The sequence below is a fragment of the Chanos chanos genome, chromosome 5 (genome assembly GCF_902362185.1).
Source record: "Chanos chanos chromosome 5, fChaCha1.1, whole genome shotgun sequence".
In the NCBI taxonomy this organism is placed as follows: domain Eukaryota; kingdom Metazoa; phylum Chordata; class Actinopteri; order Gonorynchiformes; family Chanidae; genus Chanos; species Chanos chanos.
Genome location: NC_044499.1, coordinates 44,745,995 through 44,761,129, shown reverse-complemented (window position 1 = coordinate 44,761,129; position 15,135 = coordinate 44,745,995). Strand labels below are relative to the sequence as shown.

At 35.9% G+C, this 15,135-nt stretch overlaps 2 protein-coding genes across 2 annotated transcripts; one reads left to right on the top strand and one right to left on the bottom strand.

The window, feature by feature from the left end:
- Positions 1-1,677: 1,677 nt before the first annotated feature.
- cabcoco1 (ciliary associated calcium binding coiled-coil 1) lies at positions 1,678-8,510 on the bottom strand. The gene is made up of 8 exons (XM_030775085.1): positions 8,502-8,510; positions 8,288-8,385; positions 7,851-8,008; positions 7,525-7,672; positions 6,654-6,726; positions 4,424-4,540; positions 3,295-3,438; positions 1,678-1,761 (listed from the first exon to the last, which is right to left on the bottom strand). Exons 1-8 carry the CDS (start codon positions 8,508-8,510, stop codon positions 1,678-1,680), a joined length of 831 nt encoding a protein of 276 aa, XP_030630945.1.
- A 1,136-nt stretch (positions 8,511-9,646) lies between these two features.
- tmem26b (transmembrane protein 26b) lies at positions 9,647-12,925 on the top strand. Its single transcript, XM_030775084.1, has 6 exons — positions 9,647-9,837; positions 10,084-10,180; positions 10,487-10,570; positions 11,017-11,225; positions 12,276-12,355; positions 12,675-12,925. The coding sequence occupies exons 1-6, from the start codon at positions 9,647-9,649 to the stop codon at positions 12,923-12,925; spliced, it is 912 nt and encodes a 303-aa protein (XP_030630944.1).
- Positions 12,926-15,135: the final 2,210 nt, after the last annotated feature.

Sequence of the window (15,135 nt, the reverse complement as noted above, 5' to 3'; positions counted from 1 at the left end):
TTGGTCTTGTGGGGTCGACAAAAAAGGGCCTTTTAAAAGAAACTGTTTTTGTCAAACTTTTTTATAAAGACACCTTTTCTCAAAACACATACGCCTTCACTGGCAGCAATCTTTTGCATTTATTAAAATCATAAATCCACCTGCTATATAGTATGCAAAAAACATGTTTAGCTACAGGCCAATATACATCACTTCCTTTTAGTGATATTTGTTTCCACTAGTTTTGGTAAAATGAGATGGTTAACCACACACTCTTTCTTACAAGTGACGGTTTACAAATGACTATTCTTCTTTGTCACCCGAATAAGGGTTAATTCCTTTGAAAGTGCCTAAGGGAGCTATGAAAATGAACTAAAGGCATAAACATGTATCCTGTTTCACAAACAGACTATTTAGATTAAAATTTAATCTTTACTAGCATAGCTTTGAGCTGATACATGACAGACTTCAGGATCAAAACTGCCTCTACTAAAAAACGTTCCTTTGTCAGAGCCGAATGTAACATTTTGGAAAACGAGCAGGTAAGTTCATAAATAAATAAGTTCATAACTTCCATGAATAAAGACCTAAGTATCTTCAAGCCCTAAATGTCACTCTAAATAATCTGTAATACCCTTCTACAACCAGAAGAGGGAAGATTTCCAACCTAAGCTCCAAACTAAGAAAGAGGTCATTCAGCACTTGGCTTAGAAATGACTCCATTAATCAGTTTGGGAACAAAACGAACAACTCCAAACAACAAGCTGTATGAACATGTTCTGAAGGAATTCAGGCCGTTGGATCTCAGCTTACCCACACTGAGAAAATGTGACAAAGATAAAAACCACAAAAACTCTAAAAACTTGGCATGAGAGCAGGAAAAAATGTCAACAGAATCTGAGCACTTTTATAAATAAGAAAACAGTTTGTAAATATAAAAGCTGTATTACATTAATACTGTGATGTTGAAGCTATCATTACTTTGTTCTCTGTTGAGACTGTGACATAATTGAAATAATATGTGTTACGCCAGCAAGCCTGGCAGATTGACATGGTAAAAGAAGACAATAACATACAGTAAAGGATACAGGAAAAGGGCCTGGGAGGGGGCGCTTTTTTTTTTTTATCAGCATTCTTTGTGATCTACTGCAGCGTATATTTATAGTATAAGTGTTTTTTCTTTTTCTTTTTTTTTTCCAAAGGCTGTGGAAAAGCCACTATTCAGCTTTAATAATACATCACTTTATATGGCAACTCAGCTATTTAGCCTGTGAGTTACACTGCGTTGCCATAGCGCTGGGGCACTTTCAGATAGCTAATGACTTGTGGGAAAAGCTCCACGCAAACATTATACAAACCACTTAATTAGATATTCCGTTTGCTCGCTGACTGTTAATGGACATTTTACTCTAGTACTTCACCTTGGTAATTCAATAAATTAAGAACAGCCTGGCAATAAACATCTGAAAGATTGATAAACCATTATTGCACATAGCACAAGCAAAGATGATTAAAAAAAAATCCAAATAAATTACAATAATTCCTTTATTATGCGATCCTCCAGCAATATCAGACCTTCCAGCTCTCTTGTAATGAAATGTACTTCTCTCCTCAAAAAGACTGAGAGCACAGATGATTATTTCATATAATGAACAATATTGTTAGTAAAGTTATTTGTAATTCCTCTGAAAACAATGTTTATTTAGATGAGGATTTCTTAAGATGCTCTATCCGTGCAGTATAGATTTCTTCTTGGATCCGTAACTTTTCTGTGAAATTTGCCTGTTAGGATACAAAAGGATGCATACATTCAGAATCAAATACAGAGGCGTTCTTGCATTTTAAGCTGCTGACTTGTCTTGCTGCAATGCAGTTCACTGACCTCAGCTTGTGCTGACTTGAATTTGTGTAAAAGCTTTATAAATAACTGTTTCTTTGGCCCGCTTGTTGCTAAAGTAGGTGAGTATTTTCACAACAGTTAATAAACAAGGCGGTAAAAAAAAAAAAAAAAAAAAAAAAGGTTTCATCAGAAGATAATGTTACTCCATTTTCACATTTTTTCAACCACGGCTCATAAAGCACATGAAGTAAAAGATCTCAATCCACATCTGGAATGGTAACAATATGGCTGGAAGTCACCCACAGTCTTTCCAGCATTAGCTATTCTCAGAGTTTATACCAAATATGGTATGATGAGATCCACATGACTTATGACACTCCTGGGAAATTTTGCAACTAAAATATCCCCAAAGGGAGAAAAAAAACGGATGTTATTAAATTTTACTTTGCAGAAAGGAAGTTTACCAAAACCTTCAAACTAACTAAGAAACCTATATCGCTGGCTTACTAAGACTCCTCAACATCTCCATAAGCTTCCACGAGGAAAAAAAAAACACAGTTTAACATATCTAGGGAAAGAAACAACATTTAGTATGATCTACTTAAGCTGTTTGACATTTCTTACCAATCATCTTGCCTAAGCCTAAATTTAGCACAGTGAAATATGTAATTGACCTTCAGCAGACATTAAAGTGGGAAATGCCTGAGAGAATTGATGGAAATAGCACCAGTTCTACAGCAGATCATTCAAAAATGAAATTCACACACAAGGCTGTGCAAATGGCTCCTCAAATTACAGAGTGCCCAACACATAAAATAAAAGCTTGTCACCATGACTGCAAAGGTCTTCATGAAACATGGAGGAAGGATCAAATATCCTTTTAATCATTAATCCTGTCAAAATAACTGTTTTTCCTTGAGTGATAGAGAAAAGTCTGGACTAGCTATCAGTGCGTGAGACATCCAAAATATTTAACTTGTGAAAACTTGTCATTGGAATGACATCAGAATTCAGCAATCAACTGGGTTGTTTTCTGTAACCACAGCACATAATGTAATTCAATTCAACCTTGAGTCAGCCGTGAAATTAATCAGAATATCTGCCAAGCGCTGTCTGATGTACTTTGTTAAGCAGAGAATACCAATGATATTAAGCTAAGGAAAATTAGTCGTGTTTTAATACAAGGTTTTTGGCTCAGTACCTTTGAGGGGGGACGTGTGTGGAAAGATATGAGCTACATCATAATATTTTGAGTATAATTTCTACAGCCAAAAGCTGTTGAACTCCATTTGGTCTCAAGAGAGTACGTGTTAATGTTATCTGCATAATATTAAGAGCTTTCCATCGGGCAAAATTAATCTTTCGAGAATCAAGGTCATTATTTTATATCTCTCTCTGTTGACAGTGACCCTGAGTTACACCAGACAAATAGAAACCAAACGGGCTACAAATACGAGTTTTACTGCATACTTCACCTGCAGGTTTGCGAACATCTCTTTGGCTATTTCTCCAAGCACTTCTTGCACGTCCTCAGTGCTGTAGCTTTCATAGCCTGGGTCCACCTGCTTTGTAGCTTCTTTTGACTCATTCTCAGTCACCTCATGACTTTCCCTCATCTCCTGTTGTAATTGAAACAAATTTCATACTAAACCTGAAGAAGAGCATAATGTACTGCAGGGACAAGATGAAATCATGCATAAAGACTACAAGATAAATGCAGTTCAGTTAGTCAAATTTATAATTTAACTCCAAGTGGAGTGGCCCTGAACAATTGTTTCATCAGTATGGGAATAGTAATACATTTCATGCTATTGGTACATTAGTTTGAATGACTTTCATAAGATATTCCAATATCGATTTGTCATTTCTTATATAATCAGTCATAATTCACTGCAGGGCAAGATTGCTGAATTATTAAAAAGAAAACTAGGGCATTAAAAGGAGGAAATACTGCATTAAAATAGACCATAATAAAGAGTGCAACAGCTCAGAGAAGCCTGTTAGAGGACAGACAGTGCCTACATGTGGCTTACTCGAAAACTGCAAAATCACTTCATGTATGACACTCACTACCAAGGAATTCTGGTTCTTTTTTTTGTCAAACTGTGACCCTTGTCCAGTCGGCAAGTTTGTTTATTAATATGTTCACTATTCAGTTCTGTTTAAATAGCCAATATTTCAAAGTTGAAAAATGGACCTTTTAGGGAAATAATGGGAATTTCTAATGCAATTTATCTTGGAAGCAAGGCAAATAAATGCTTTATGTTTTAAAAAAAGTGCTTCAGCAAACCAGATTTCCTCTACAAAAGGCTATGTGTTCAGCAGCTAGAGTACAGTGAGAAAGGAACAAAGAGGAAAAAGTTAAAAGGTCCTTGGAGCCAGATCAATGTTTCCTCTTAAAACAAATCATCTGAAACCTCATCCTACGGACAAATGTGAGAACATTTAATACAGAGTTTAAACATATTTATTGCTTAAAATACTTACCCTACAGTTGTTTACAATAATGCACTTTATACTGTGTACTCGTAACATTTACCAGTTACCATGGAACCAAGACCATGGCCTTACAGCAACAACCTCTGCATGACCAGTGAACAGTACCTCTGTTCCATCCTGTTCCAGTGTAGAGGACACCATATACCTATTATACACATCAGCTGGCATGCCCTCCTCCAGAGGAGCAGCAAAAGATGCTGAATTGGCAGTCTCTATGCTTCTCTGAAACACAGGCAAAGATTTGGATCTGCAGTTAAATATGTCAACCATATCCAAATGACAGAAAATGCCTTTCCTCTGCATTGACTGATCACAGCCAAAATTGGACATAAGACGAGAATATTGCCTTCAGACAGTAATCTTTTCTTAGAATACGTTTAAGATCAAGGTTAACAACTGAGTTAAATTTTTTCTTCATTTCGCTGGAATGTTTTAGAGTTCACTTGGCAGGAAACCCTTAATCCTGAATCCAAAACGAGCACATGAAAATAACAGAGACTGTAAGGTTTACATATTTGAACTAAATATGATCTCAACTCCAGGGAGAAAAACAAAATAAATGTATTGTCTTTCATGACTCTTTTGTTTCACAATGCCTCCACCTTTGACATGAGTTATGATTTTTCAGAGGTGAATTTTAATAATGGTAATAATACAACAATCTCTAGGGCTTAATTCATTTTCTGTTATACGTTTATGTAATTCACAAAACATTTTGGCTTTCTTAACTATTTCCATTTGGAAAATCAAAAGAACAAACAACTTAAAAAAAAAAAAACTCTTTGAAGCACTCTTATAAACAAATAAAAGTGGTTTTGTTACATGACATTCGGGGCCTATTATATCTGTGGTGCACAGCTTGACCTAGATTCTATCTCTGATCTTTGCTAACTGCAGGATCCTCAATAGCAAATATCATTAGCCTATATGCTTGCAATCGTTTAAAGCGCTATTCAAATACTAAATAAATCTGAGCTTTGTCTGCCAACAGCCATTTGATGTAATCAGTATCCCAATTTGCGATTCCGCTTTATGCACAAAGACAGTTGTGCTCCGTGTATCCTATATCAAATAATGAAATAAATCAATCTTGGCAAAAATATTAGCTTTTTTTCCCCCCCTTTGTGTCTCGTATTCTTAAAGTGTATGCTATATTTTAGGCGGCATGGCAGAGCTATAGACAGGATGAGTAAATTGGTGCTGTTACAGCTTACAGGCAGATTTATATTGTGCTGAATTTCAGACAGAGTAAAGATGTCAGATCTCTTCAACACTGTTCCACCACCCGGGAAACAGAGTGTGGAAAAACAGGTGCTGACACAAACAACATTCAGTCAAACATTGCCTCCTCAGTAACAAGGGGAAACCAATAGAAACACCGTGCACAAGACTTGGTGCTCACTCAAAGACCCAAGGCAAAAAAAAAAAGTAGTGAAGTATAACCGTAATCATTTTAGGGTAGAGGTTATTTTCAACTAACTGATATGACCTGTCAGAGGCCTAAGACTCAGTTCATATATACGTATGTGTAAAACAGCTGTCATGGCCAGCTGTCATATAATGGACATAATCTGCCCTCTGCATTTATTTTTTTTTAATCTTATGAATCTACATGACATACCTGTCCATTTTATGGAAATAATCAAACCAGGACAATGCTTACCAAAAATAATAGAAAATAAACAACTGATCAAATGATTCAGAAAATTACAACAACTATAATTACAACCGTATTGAAATGTCATTACTTTCTTTGTCTGATATTTGTACTGAATTTGTAGAGGCCTCTCTCTTTAATGTGGAAGTGGCCTGGCCATCTTCTGACTATATTCAGTTTCAAATCTTAACAATGGTCTTTAAAATGGAGCTTTAATTTCAATATTCAACTGGAAAATGAATTAATGATTGACTGAAAACAATTTAAAAATGATATGTGGATAGTCTATTACAAAAATTATAAAATAAAACACTGTAGTACTTCTATTATTAATCTTTTTTTAAAGGATTGCAAATTAGTGTGAATAAAACAATTAACTGACAAATTAATCAGTTTTGATCACATAGATTGATTACACATTTATTATACACATATACATAGTATAGAGAGATGTGAAGAGAGAGGGAGAAAGCAAGGAGGAGAGAGAGAGAGAGAGAGAGAGAACACTGAGGTTTCATCTATTTGCATTACTCCATGCAAGCTTACAGCTTAAATGTTCATTCTACATTCAAATGTGAACTTCTTACTATCATACAATACAACATGATCACATTATCATCACTGAGATCAAAAAGTCACATGATGACATTTCATCACATATGCAATTAAAACCTGTACCTTCATTCCATGGTGCTGCTGATCTCTAGCCTGACTGAAGAGAAACTCATAGAGCCTGTAATGCTGAAAAACACTGTAAAGGCCATGAGATCCAAGCTTAGTGACATATGTCAGAGTAGATTTGCTCAGTCAGGTATGTTCCCCTATCAGCGCTAAAGAGAGAGACATGCTGGAACGCCACACGGTGTCAGGCTTTCTATGCGATGAAATCTCAGTCCTTCAGAACAGCTCATTTGTCCCTTTATCACTGATGCATATCATAGCGTACAAGAAAAAGGAAACTACTCTTGAATGACTAATGACACACAAAGAAATATCCAAAGGAAAGGGCTGACCTGAATTCGAACAAAGTCTGTACTGTATTTTATGTATCTGTCAAAAATATGTCTCTTTATGGAGTATAATGCAGATCAGAGTCATTAGGAATGGTGCATGCACAGAATGAATGAGACTCAGTCAGTAATGAGCACCCCACTGAAAAGCATGATGAAAAATCATGTTACTTAAGCTTGCAAGAAAGAACTAAGAACAATTAGTTTGGGGTTTTTATAGATTATACTGTGTTCTTGATTTTTTTTCTTTCTTTTGCTAGATTAACATAAATGATTTTATGCATATTATTCCTCACTGCATTAGCTAAGATGTTTTGCAGTTCATTGGTTTATGAATTATGCACAGCATTAATTACAGAACATATAAGTGGATCTGCTCTGCTTACCGCTGGATGAAAATGTGAAAATAACCAGCTTAATCCTAAATTGATTAATATTAATCAGCATAAAAATAATTATGTTACAGAAGATGTCCTTGCCATTGAAGGAGAATATTGCCTACATAAAAGAAGAAGAGGACAAGATCAGGCATGCTTTACCTGGTTTTAAAGTATTCAATGACAGGCTTCAACATGTTCTCATCAAACAGCTTACAGTTGGCCTCCATTTTGCATGGCAGAGACTTTGTGCTGTTGAGCAATGTCTGAGAAAATTCCTTGATATTATCAACAAATGACATCTGCTTGTCTGCGATTAAAAGAAAACAGATTTAAGTGACTAAAAATAACAACATACCAGTACTGGGTTCAATGAACACGTCAGAGTTCGTAATAGTTTTGTTGAAGGAATCATCGATACTCGTATGGACAAGTCACCTAAAAGGTCCTTTATAATCGGGTTATGCTGGCAAGGACACATGACGTACCCTTAATGTTGTCAAGTAACAGTTGTAAAACTGCTAAAATGAAGGAGATCTGCTGGCAGGTGAAGTTCATATCTTTTGCCCACCAAAACCCCGCAACAAAGTAGTCCAACAGCGCTTTCTCCTGCAGAAGTTTACATTGAAGAATGTCTTCAAACTGTCTACGGGAATAAAAACAAAAAAAGACGCTTTTCAAACTATGCAGAGGAGACTAACACTGAAAGAAGACAGAAACATGGAGTTTGTGGTGCTCGCAAATTGTTTGGTATGTCAAAAAAACAAAACAAACAAACAAAAAAAAACCCGTAGGCCTGCTGATCGCAGTTCCATTGTACTGCTACTGCTTTGACTAACACTGTTTTGTAGGCTACTTACGGTACACTGTACTATGCTCAAGTTTAAGATAAACAACAGCAGGAAGGTACAAAATAGCTACTTACAGCTGCACCTGGTCGACAGGGAGATCCAACAGCATATTTATTTGCTCATAGGACATGCGTTCCCATTGAAGATGTTCCATCTTCATGGCTTGGTTTTCCTTATGGTTGGATCATATTTGTTGGAACATTAGTTTTAGTTTGCTAAACTGCTGTATTGTAACAACACGTCACTGATCAAGCACATAAACAGTATTATTGAGCAGTGTTAGCAAACCTCCAACATTTTAACATGCCTAAGTAAAAACAATCATTTGGAAAACAAACCTCTTGTAAAGTTATTCTGAAAAGAACCATGGACTCAACATGGCTCAAGTTTAGCAAGCTAGTTTGCGTGCTTTAACGTTGATTTTTCAACTGGCACTTAAAATCAAAATAGAGTCAGCACTGTCTTTAATGACAGTGATAAATTGTAATAAGTGGATTGCAATACCTACATCAAGTGAGTCATCCTTGTTTGAATTATCGGCACGTTTGTTACCCTAGCGGACACTCTCTTTCCCAGACAAGTTGAACGCTTAACAATCACCAGGGCAACCAGTGGGCGGAACACCACCTTGGAGTGCCTGCAGGGTGAAACGGTAATTCTGAGGTGGACTACATGTGTTCATGATAAATTACCAGAATTACCCGTTTTCTTTTTGTTTCTGCATATATATATATATATATATATATATATATATATATATATATATATATGTATATGTATATATATATGTATATATATAAACATACTGGGATTGTTATTTTTGTTATTTTGAAGGTATGAAGGAAGAAGACTGGTTTCTCCCCATCAGTTCTGTTTTTAACTGACACTGGTTACCTGTATCACCTCAGTTTTCAGTGGATTAATAGTCCTGGTTTCTATCCTGAATTAATAACTTTAATTATTTGTAGTTTCTCCAGGTTATATGTGTCTGGTCTTTTTAGTAATTTTATATGTATATATGCATATGTATGTACACACACACACACACACACACACACACACACACACGCACACACACACACACACATATATATATATATATAATCTTGCAGTTGGTCCTTAAATAAACAAAGACTTTGGTGAGAACAATCCATTTTGTGTGTCTCATTTCATGCCAAATGTTACTTTCATTTGTTGAATTAAGTATACTCAGTGTTATAGAAAGATACACTGACATGCTGGGGCATGACTGTCTCCTGTTGTCTAATTTCCCACAAAAAAAAAGCATCCCTGCCAAGGTAGACCCGTATGTTTTCGTATGAGTTACCAAGGCTGAGGGCGGAACCTCTACTTGCTATAACTGAGACCACAGAGTAAAGAGCCACAGAAACAGGTTTTTCACTCTGTTCACACACAAGTCTGAATGAACCATTATGGCATTACTGAAATTTATTTGCGCAGTGGTAACCAGATTACTCTTCATTTTACTTTCCCTCATTGGTGTCTGGAGGGTGACATGGGTGAAAAACAATAACTACTACTGGTTTCTTACAATCTTATATCTGCCGCTGGTGGCTGAAATGATGCTAACTTTGAGGCGCAGAAAGGGGAAAGATTACAAATGGTAAGAGCAGATTTTAATTTGTTTCTATGATTTGAATTGCTTGTGAAAGCTTATTTTTTTTCCATCCCATTACTCAGTTTGTTTTTTCAGTTAGGTAACATGGTTAGGTGACACCTGACTGGATTAGATGACACAGGATAAGATTTGTAGTCTACACATTCTTTTTATTCAGTTGAAGATTCAAATCAATTTTGCTGATATGTTTTAAAGTGACTGTTAAAGTGGCTTTGATTTTGTGCCTCATAGGTTGTCTCCTGCAATTTTGCTGTTCCTAATCAGTATTATCCCAACTATATGGATTCTAGAATTGCATCATCAACAAAACAAAACAAATGATGATCAGGTAAATGGTTAAAAATATGCAAAACTGTATGAAGTGTATGAAATGAATGTTTCAGGAGATGTTTGTAACAGAAACACAATAGTATGTTTTTGTGTGTGTGGTTTATATGTGTTAATGGTTGATAGAACCAGAAAGTTGAGTTGTACACACACGCACACACATGCACGCACACACACACACACACACACAGTCAGAGAGAGAGGCAGACAGACAGACAGAGAGAGATAGAGAGAAAGAGAAAGAGAAAGAGAAAGAGAAAGAGGGAGATAACTCTTATAATATCTCTTTGTTCTTTGTACTTTCTAGTGCCGTAAACTTGATTCGACAGAGAGCATAAAAAGCATGATTGATTTCTTGAGGAACACAACCAGTACAGATGAATCTTTCAAGGTATGCTTTCCCTACTTATTCAAATGTGTTTTTTATTTTCCCAACTTCACATATTTTTCCATAATGAAGTCTAGACAGTGAATTGCCTTACAGCATTTAATTTGGTGCTATAATATGGTTTCAGCTCTAAGACACTTTTGTGAGTAGCGGAGGCAAAGTTTATTTTCCATGTTTTTACCCAAAATTACAGCTGCAGACACGGTTTACTGGTAAAACAAAAAAACAACCCAACCCTTAATGAAAACAAGACCAGAACTCACAGTCACACAAGCCTTTTTATACCCAATCACAGAATGCCATTCTCAGCCTCAAAAGAGCCCATGATGTCTCTACTTTGGAAATGAATGGAGCATTTATAATATTTACCTTACATCTATTTTGTCAATCAGAAAATTCATCCAGACAGAACTTTTACCCTGTGCTTATGTCTCTCTGTGATTTCTTAGGATTCTGTCAGGATCCTGTCATCAGTGTGCGCCAATGACTGGATCTTGGCACTGCACCAGATTGTTCTCATCCTGTTGATTTTAGGAAAGTGGCTGCTGCCTATCGGTGAAGGGATCACCAGAGATGAGCTCTCTCAGCTCCTCCTTATCTTCGTAGGCATAGCAGCGGATATTCTCGAGTTTACCAGCGAAACTATCATTGATGTCAAGTGAGTAGCATCTTGTTCCAAACTTTTCTAACTGACAGATAGCAGTGTCTAGTTTTGATCGTGTTGTGTTGCAATGAGAGTTGAGTATCGGTGGATTAGAAAGAGGATGCATTTAGTTTCCACATAGTGAGACTGACTTTAAACTCCTTCAAGGAACCAACGAATATAACTATATTAAGACCGATTACTTGAAGTCACCTGTATGCAGATCTAACTTGAAATCAGAAAAGACTAAGTATCACAAACCATACCACCACATCGATCTTGTTTAATAAATATGATAAACGTCATATTGTGTCCTTTGACTGCCGCTAGAACCACCAATCAGATTATTGGGCAGGTGAGAGCAGTGATAGGACAAATATTATGTTTTGTTTGTTTCTTTTTGTTTTTTCAGCGATAGCATAAAGATTAGAATCTTCTGAGGAACCAAGTAGGAAATGATGAACTGTAAAGATTATAAGTCACTTAGTTCATTTCTCCACCTGGTTGTCAACCACTGGAACCAATTCAATTCAAGTCATACCAAAGATACACATTATACATTGTTCCACATGGGTTACACCATCATTCCTTTATCAACTGTATTCACAGATAAAGCTCAATGCAAACCTCAGAAGTTATTTACAAAAAGTCATTATTTAGTAGAGCTTTATGCTAACAAGAGACATTTTTTTCTGAATTGATTATTCCCTTGAATTTTGTTCTCCATTAAAATGACTAAATGTTTATTTTTGGGTGTGTTCTTGAATGACTGTAAAACTTGCAGAAGAGAAAGCACACTTAGCTTCAGCTCAAACTGATTTTTTTAACCTCATTACATTCTCTAGATGTCTTCATAATTCATTCTATTCCCTGTGTGTGTGTGTGTGTGTGCCCACAACTACTGTTTTTTTGTCATCCTATAAACACCTCTGAACCCCCTCCCCTCCCCTGTCCACACACACACACACACACACACACACACACACACACACACACACACACACTCACATACACACCCTGTCCAGTTGTTTATGTGTACTTCCATGTGTGTCTGTATTCCTCCAGAGATAAAAGTCCTGAGATGGTTTATGTTATCTTAGCTGTTTGGACTTGGAGTATGCTACAGTTTCCACTTCATCTGTCAGGTTTGTATCTAAACTCTACTTTCTCATCTCCCTCATCACATATCATGATAAGTGAATTAAAGACATTACAAAGCAATATATAAAACTTTACATAAGTAAACATACAGAACATGCAATATGAAAGTATCGTGTTAATATAGTAAAGTTCAGAACAGAAAAAGTTTGCTGTTTTTATTATTATTATTATTATTATTATTATTATTATTATTATTATTATTATTATTATTATTATTAGTTTAATGTTTCTTAAATGTCTTTTATTGTCTGTCTGTCTGTCTGTTTGTCTGTCTGTCTGTTTGTTTGTTTGTTTGTGTCTTAGTGCTCTCATCCAGGTCAGAGGATGCATCTGAAGGCTCTTTCCTGAAAATGCACCGAACGAGTATCTGGGGCATTGTGGAGAGTCTATTCATCCAGGACGGGCCTTTTCTGATAGTCCGAATGACCATAATGTTTCATTTCGATGTTTACCATCAGATGCTTGTTTTCTTTGCCATCAAGAACTTTCTTGTGGTTATACTGAACTTCTACCGCTTATGGGTGATCTGCCAGGACTACAGATCAGATCTCTGAAGGTCTAAGACAGACACACTTTAAAACTGTTCAGCTGATAGAGAAACCAGCATAGTCTGAAGTAGAAGCAGATTGTTAGAAGACAAGGACAAGGATAGATATTCCATTGAAAAGATAAATACCCTTCTGTATAGTAAAATTGTAAAAAGAAATCATGTGATGAATGTGATGCAAAAATAATAGCTTAGTAGAGAAATTCCCCTTTTTCCCTCAAAATGTACCTAAAGGAATATACAAAAGAGAAACTTTTAGTTTTTTTGTATATTGGTTAATTAATTTCTTATCATTTGGTTTCAAATCAAGACAATGGTTGTAAAGGTATCAATCTGTAAAAGAGAGCCTTGCCTTTTTTGCTGCTCTCTAAAGACTCGTTTTTCTAAACGAGAAGGTAGGATTTAAATACAAGGGTTTAGAGGAAAGTAATTCTTCAAAGCCCTCAGTATTACTATCCCAAACAGTAAATGAAAATGGGATATATCAAGGGAGTATCAGTCATTTGAATATTTTTGAGACTTTAAAAGCTATGTTGGCATAGATATGTGTCTGATCAAGAGGTAGCCTTTGAAGAAAAGTAGTCAGAATCTTTTTGTCATTTTTCATGGTATTTAAGAGTTCTCAGTGAGTCAAATGTTGAGAGGTAACCTACTGCTAGATAATTTGTTACTTCCATATAATTGGCATAGCTCTAACATTTTTAGTAATGTTACTGCATATGCATGTATACCTGCCTCAGAGTAAGGCAGTCCTGTTTTACACCAAGGAATGAGTAAAAATTTTGAAGTTTACACAGTTTTAAATCCTTTTGTAAGTGCACATGCTTCTGATTTGGCCATGACTGTAGTGTCATAGAGTGTCCACCAGAGGTCCTCACATCACATCAAAGACATCTTTCTTGTGTCTAACTGCACAAATACAGAGGAAGTTATTCTGAGAAAAAACTAAGAGGTCAGCTCATTGAGATGAATTTTTCATGTTAAGAGGAAATGGCTGCCTGTCTAAAGAAAAAAAATCCTCTTTTTATGCTGTTTGTAATTAGGGCGGAGGCACAGAGACATAGTACATTTCTGAATCTAGTGTACCCACATTGTGTTTACTAGATATCAGCTTCATGTTATCTCAGTCTACACATCAAGATTTCTGTTTGTTCTGTTGTTGGCTTTGTCAGCCACTTTCCCGGAAATGACATCAGATAATCCATAAGTTAATAACTGCTTTTTAATTTAAATGGTAGATTATTGCACTAAAATTCCTCTAAAGTGGAATTATTTTCATGTCAACTCATAGGATTTTCACATGTAAATCTGGTTTGGTTTGTTACATAAGCGAAAAAAAAAAACAAAACAAAAAAAACATACTTATGCAATGTTGCTATGGGAACACTTCAGTGGTCTGACTTTGGCTTTGCTTTGACTTGTTTATTCCTCTTGTATTGTATTGTGTTAATATGAAGAGCCAGTGGGGATGTGCCAGATTAGTGATGGAGGGCCTGTAGCTCTATGGTGGATGCTGCCAATGAAGAAAGAGGCGTCTTTGATAATGCATAGAAAACGGTAGTTTGACCAAAATTCTGTATAGCTGGTATTGTACAAAGATGTTTGGAAAGAACAGATATTGAATACAAAGAAATCCATTAGAATACTAAGGAGACACAGGGGAGATGTGGTTAACACTTGTTCAAACTTATTTCACAAGACTCAGTAATGAACAACGGACAAATCCATTTTCACAATTTCATATTTTCACATCACAGCATCATTTTCACATCTATGTTTCTTCGTGTTATATATACATAAAAAAAGGGTTTTTTTTATGTCTTTGGAAATTGCTTTTCACACATACAAATCTTTCAGATTACCAGAGTGCTAGAGTTGTGCAATACTCATACATGTCAAATATGAAGCATTTTTACAATATCGGAGCAGCATAAAACCAGTGAAAAGTTACAGTAAGTGAAATTGCCAGTATTGCATAAAGTAAAAACACATATAATTATAAAACAAATTGAATCATGGAAATTTAAAATGACAGCATTGTGAGTTGTCTATGGGTAGCCAATATCAACTAACAACTTTGTCCCTGGCTGACTGTAACTGAATATACCAAGATCACAATGTCCACACAATTTTTACACAGTATCAGCCCTGCCGTCTCTCTCTCTCTCTCTCTCTCTCTCTCTCTCTCTCTCTCTCTCTGTCATCATAGGTTGTTGT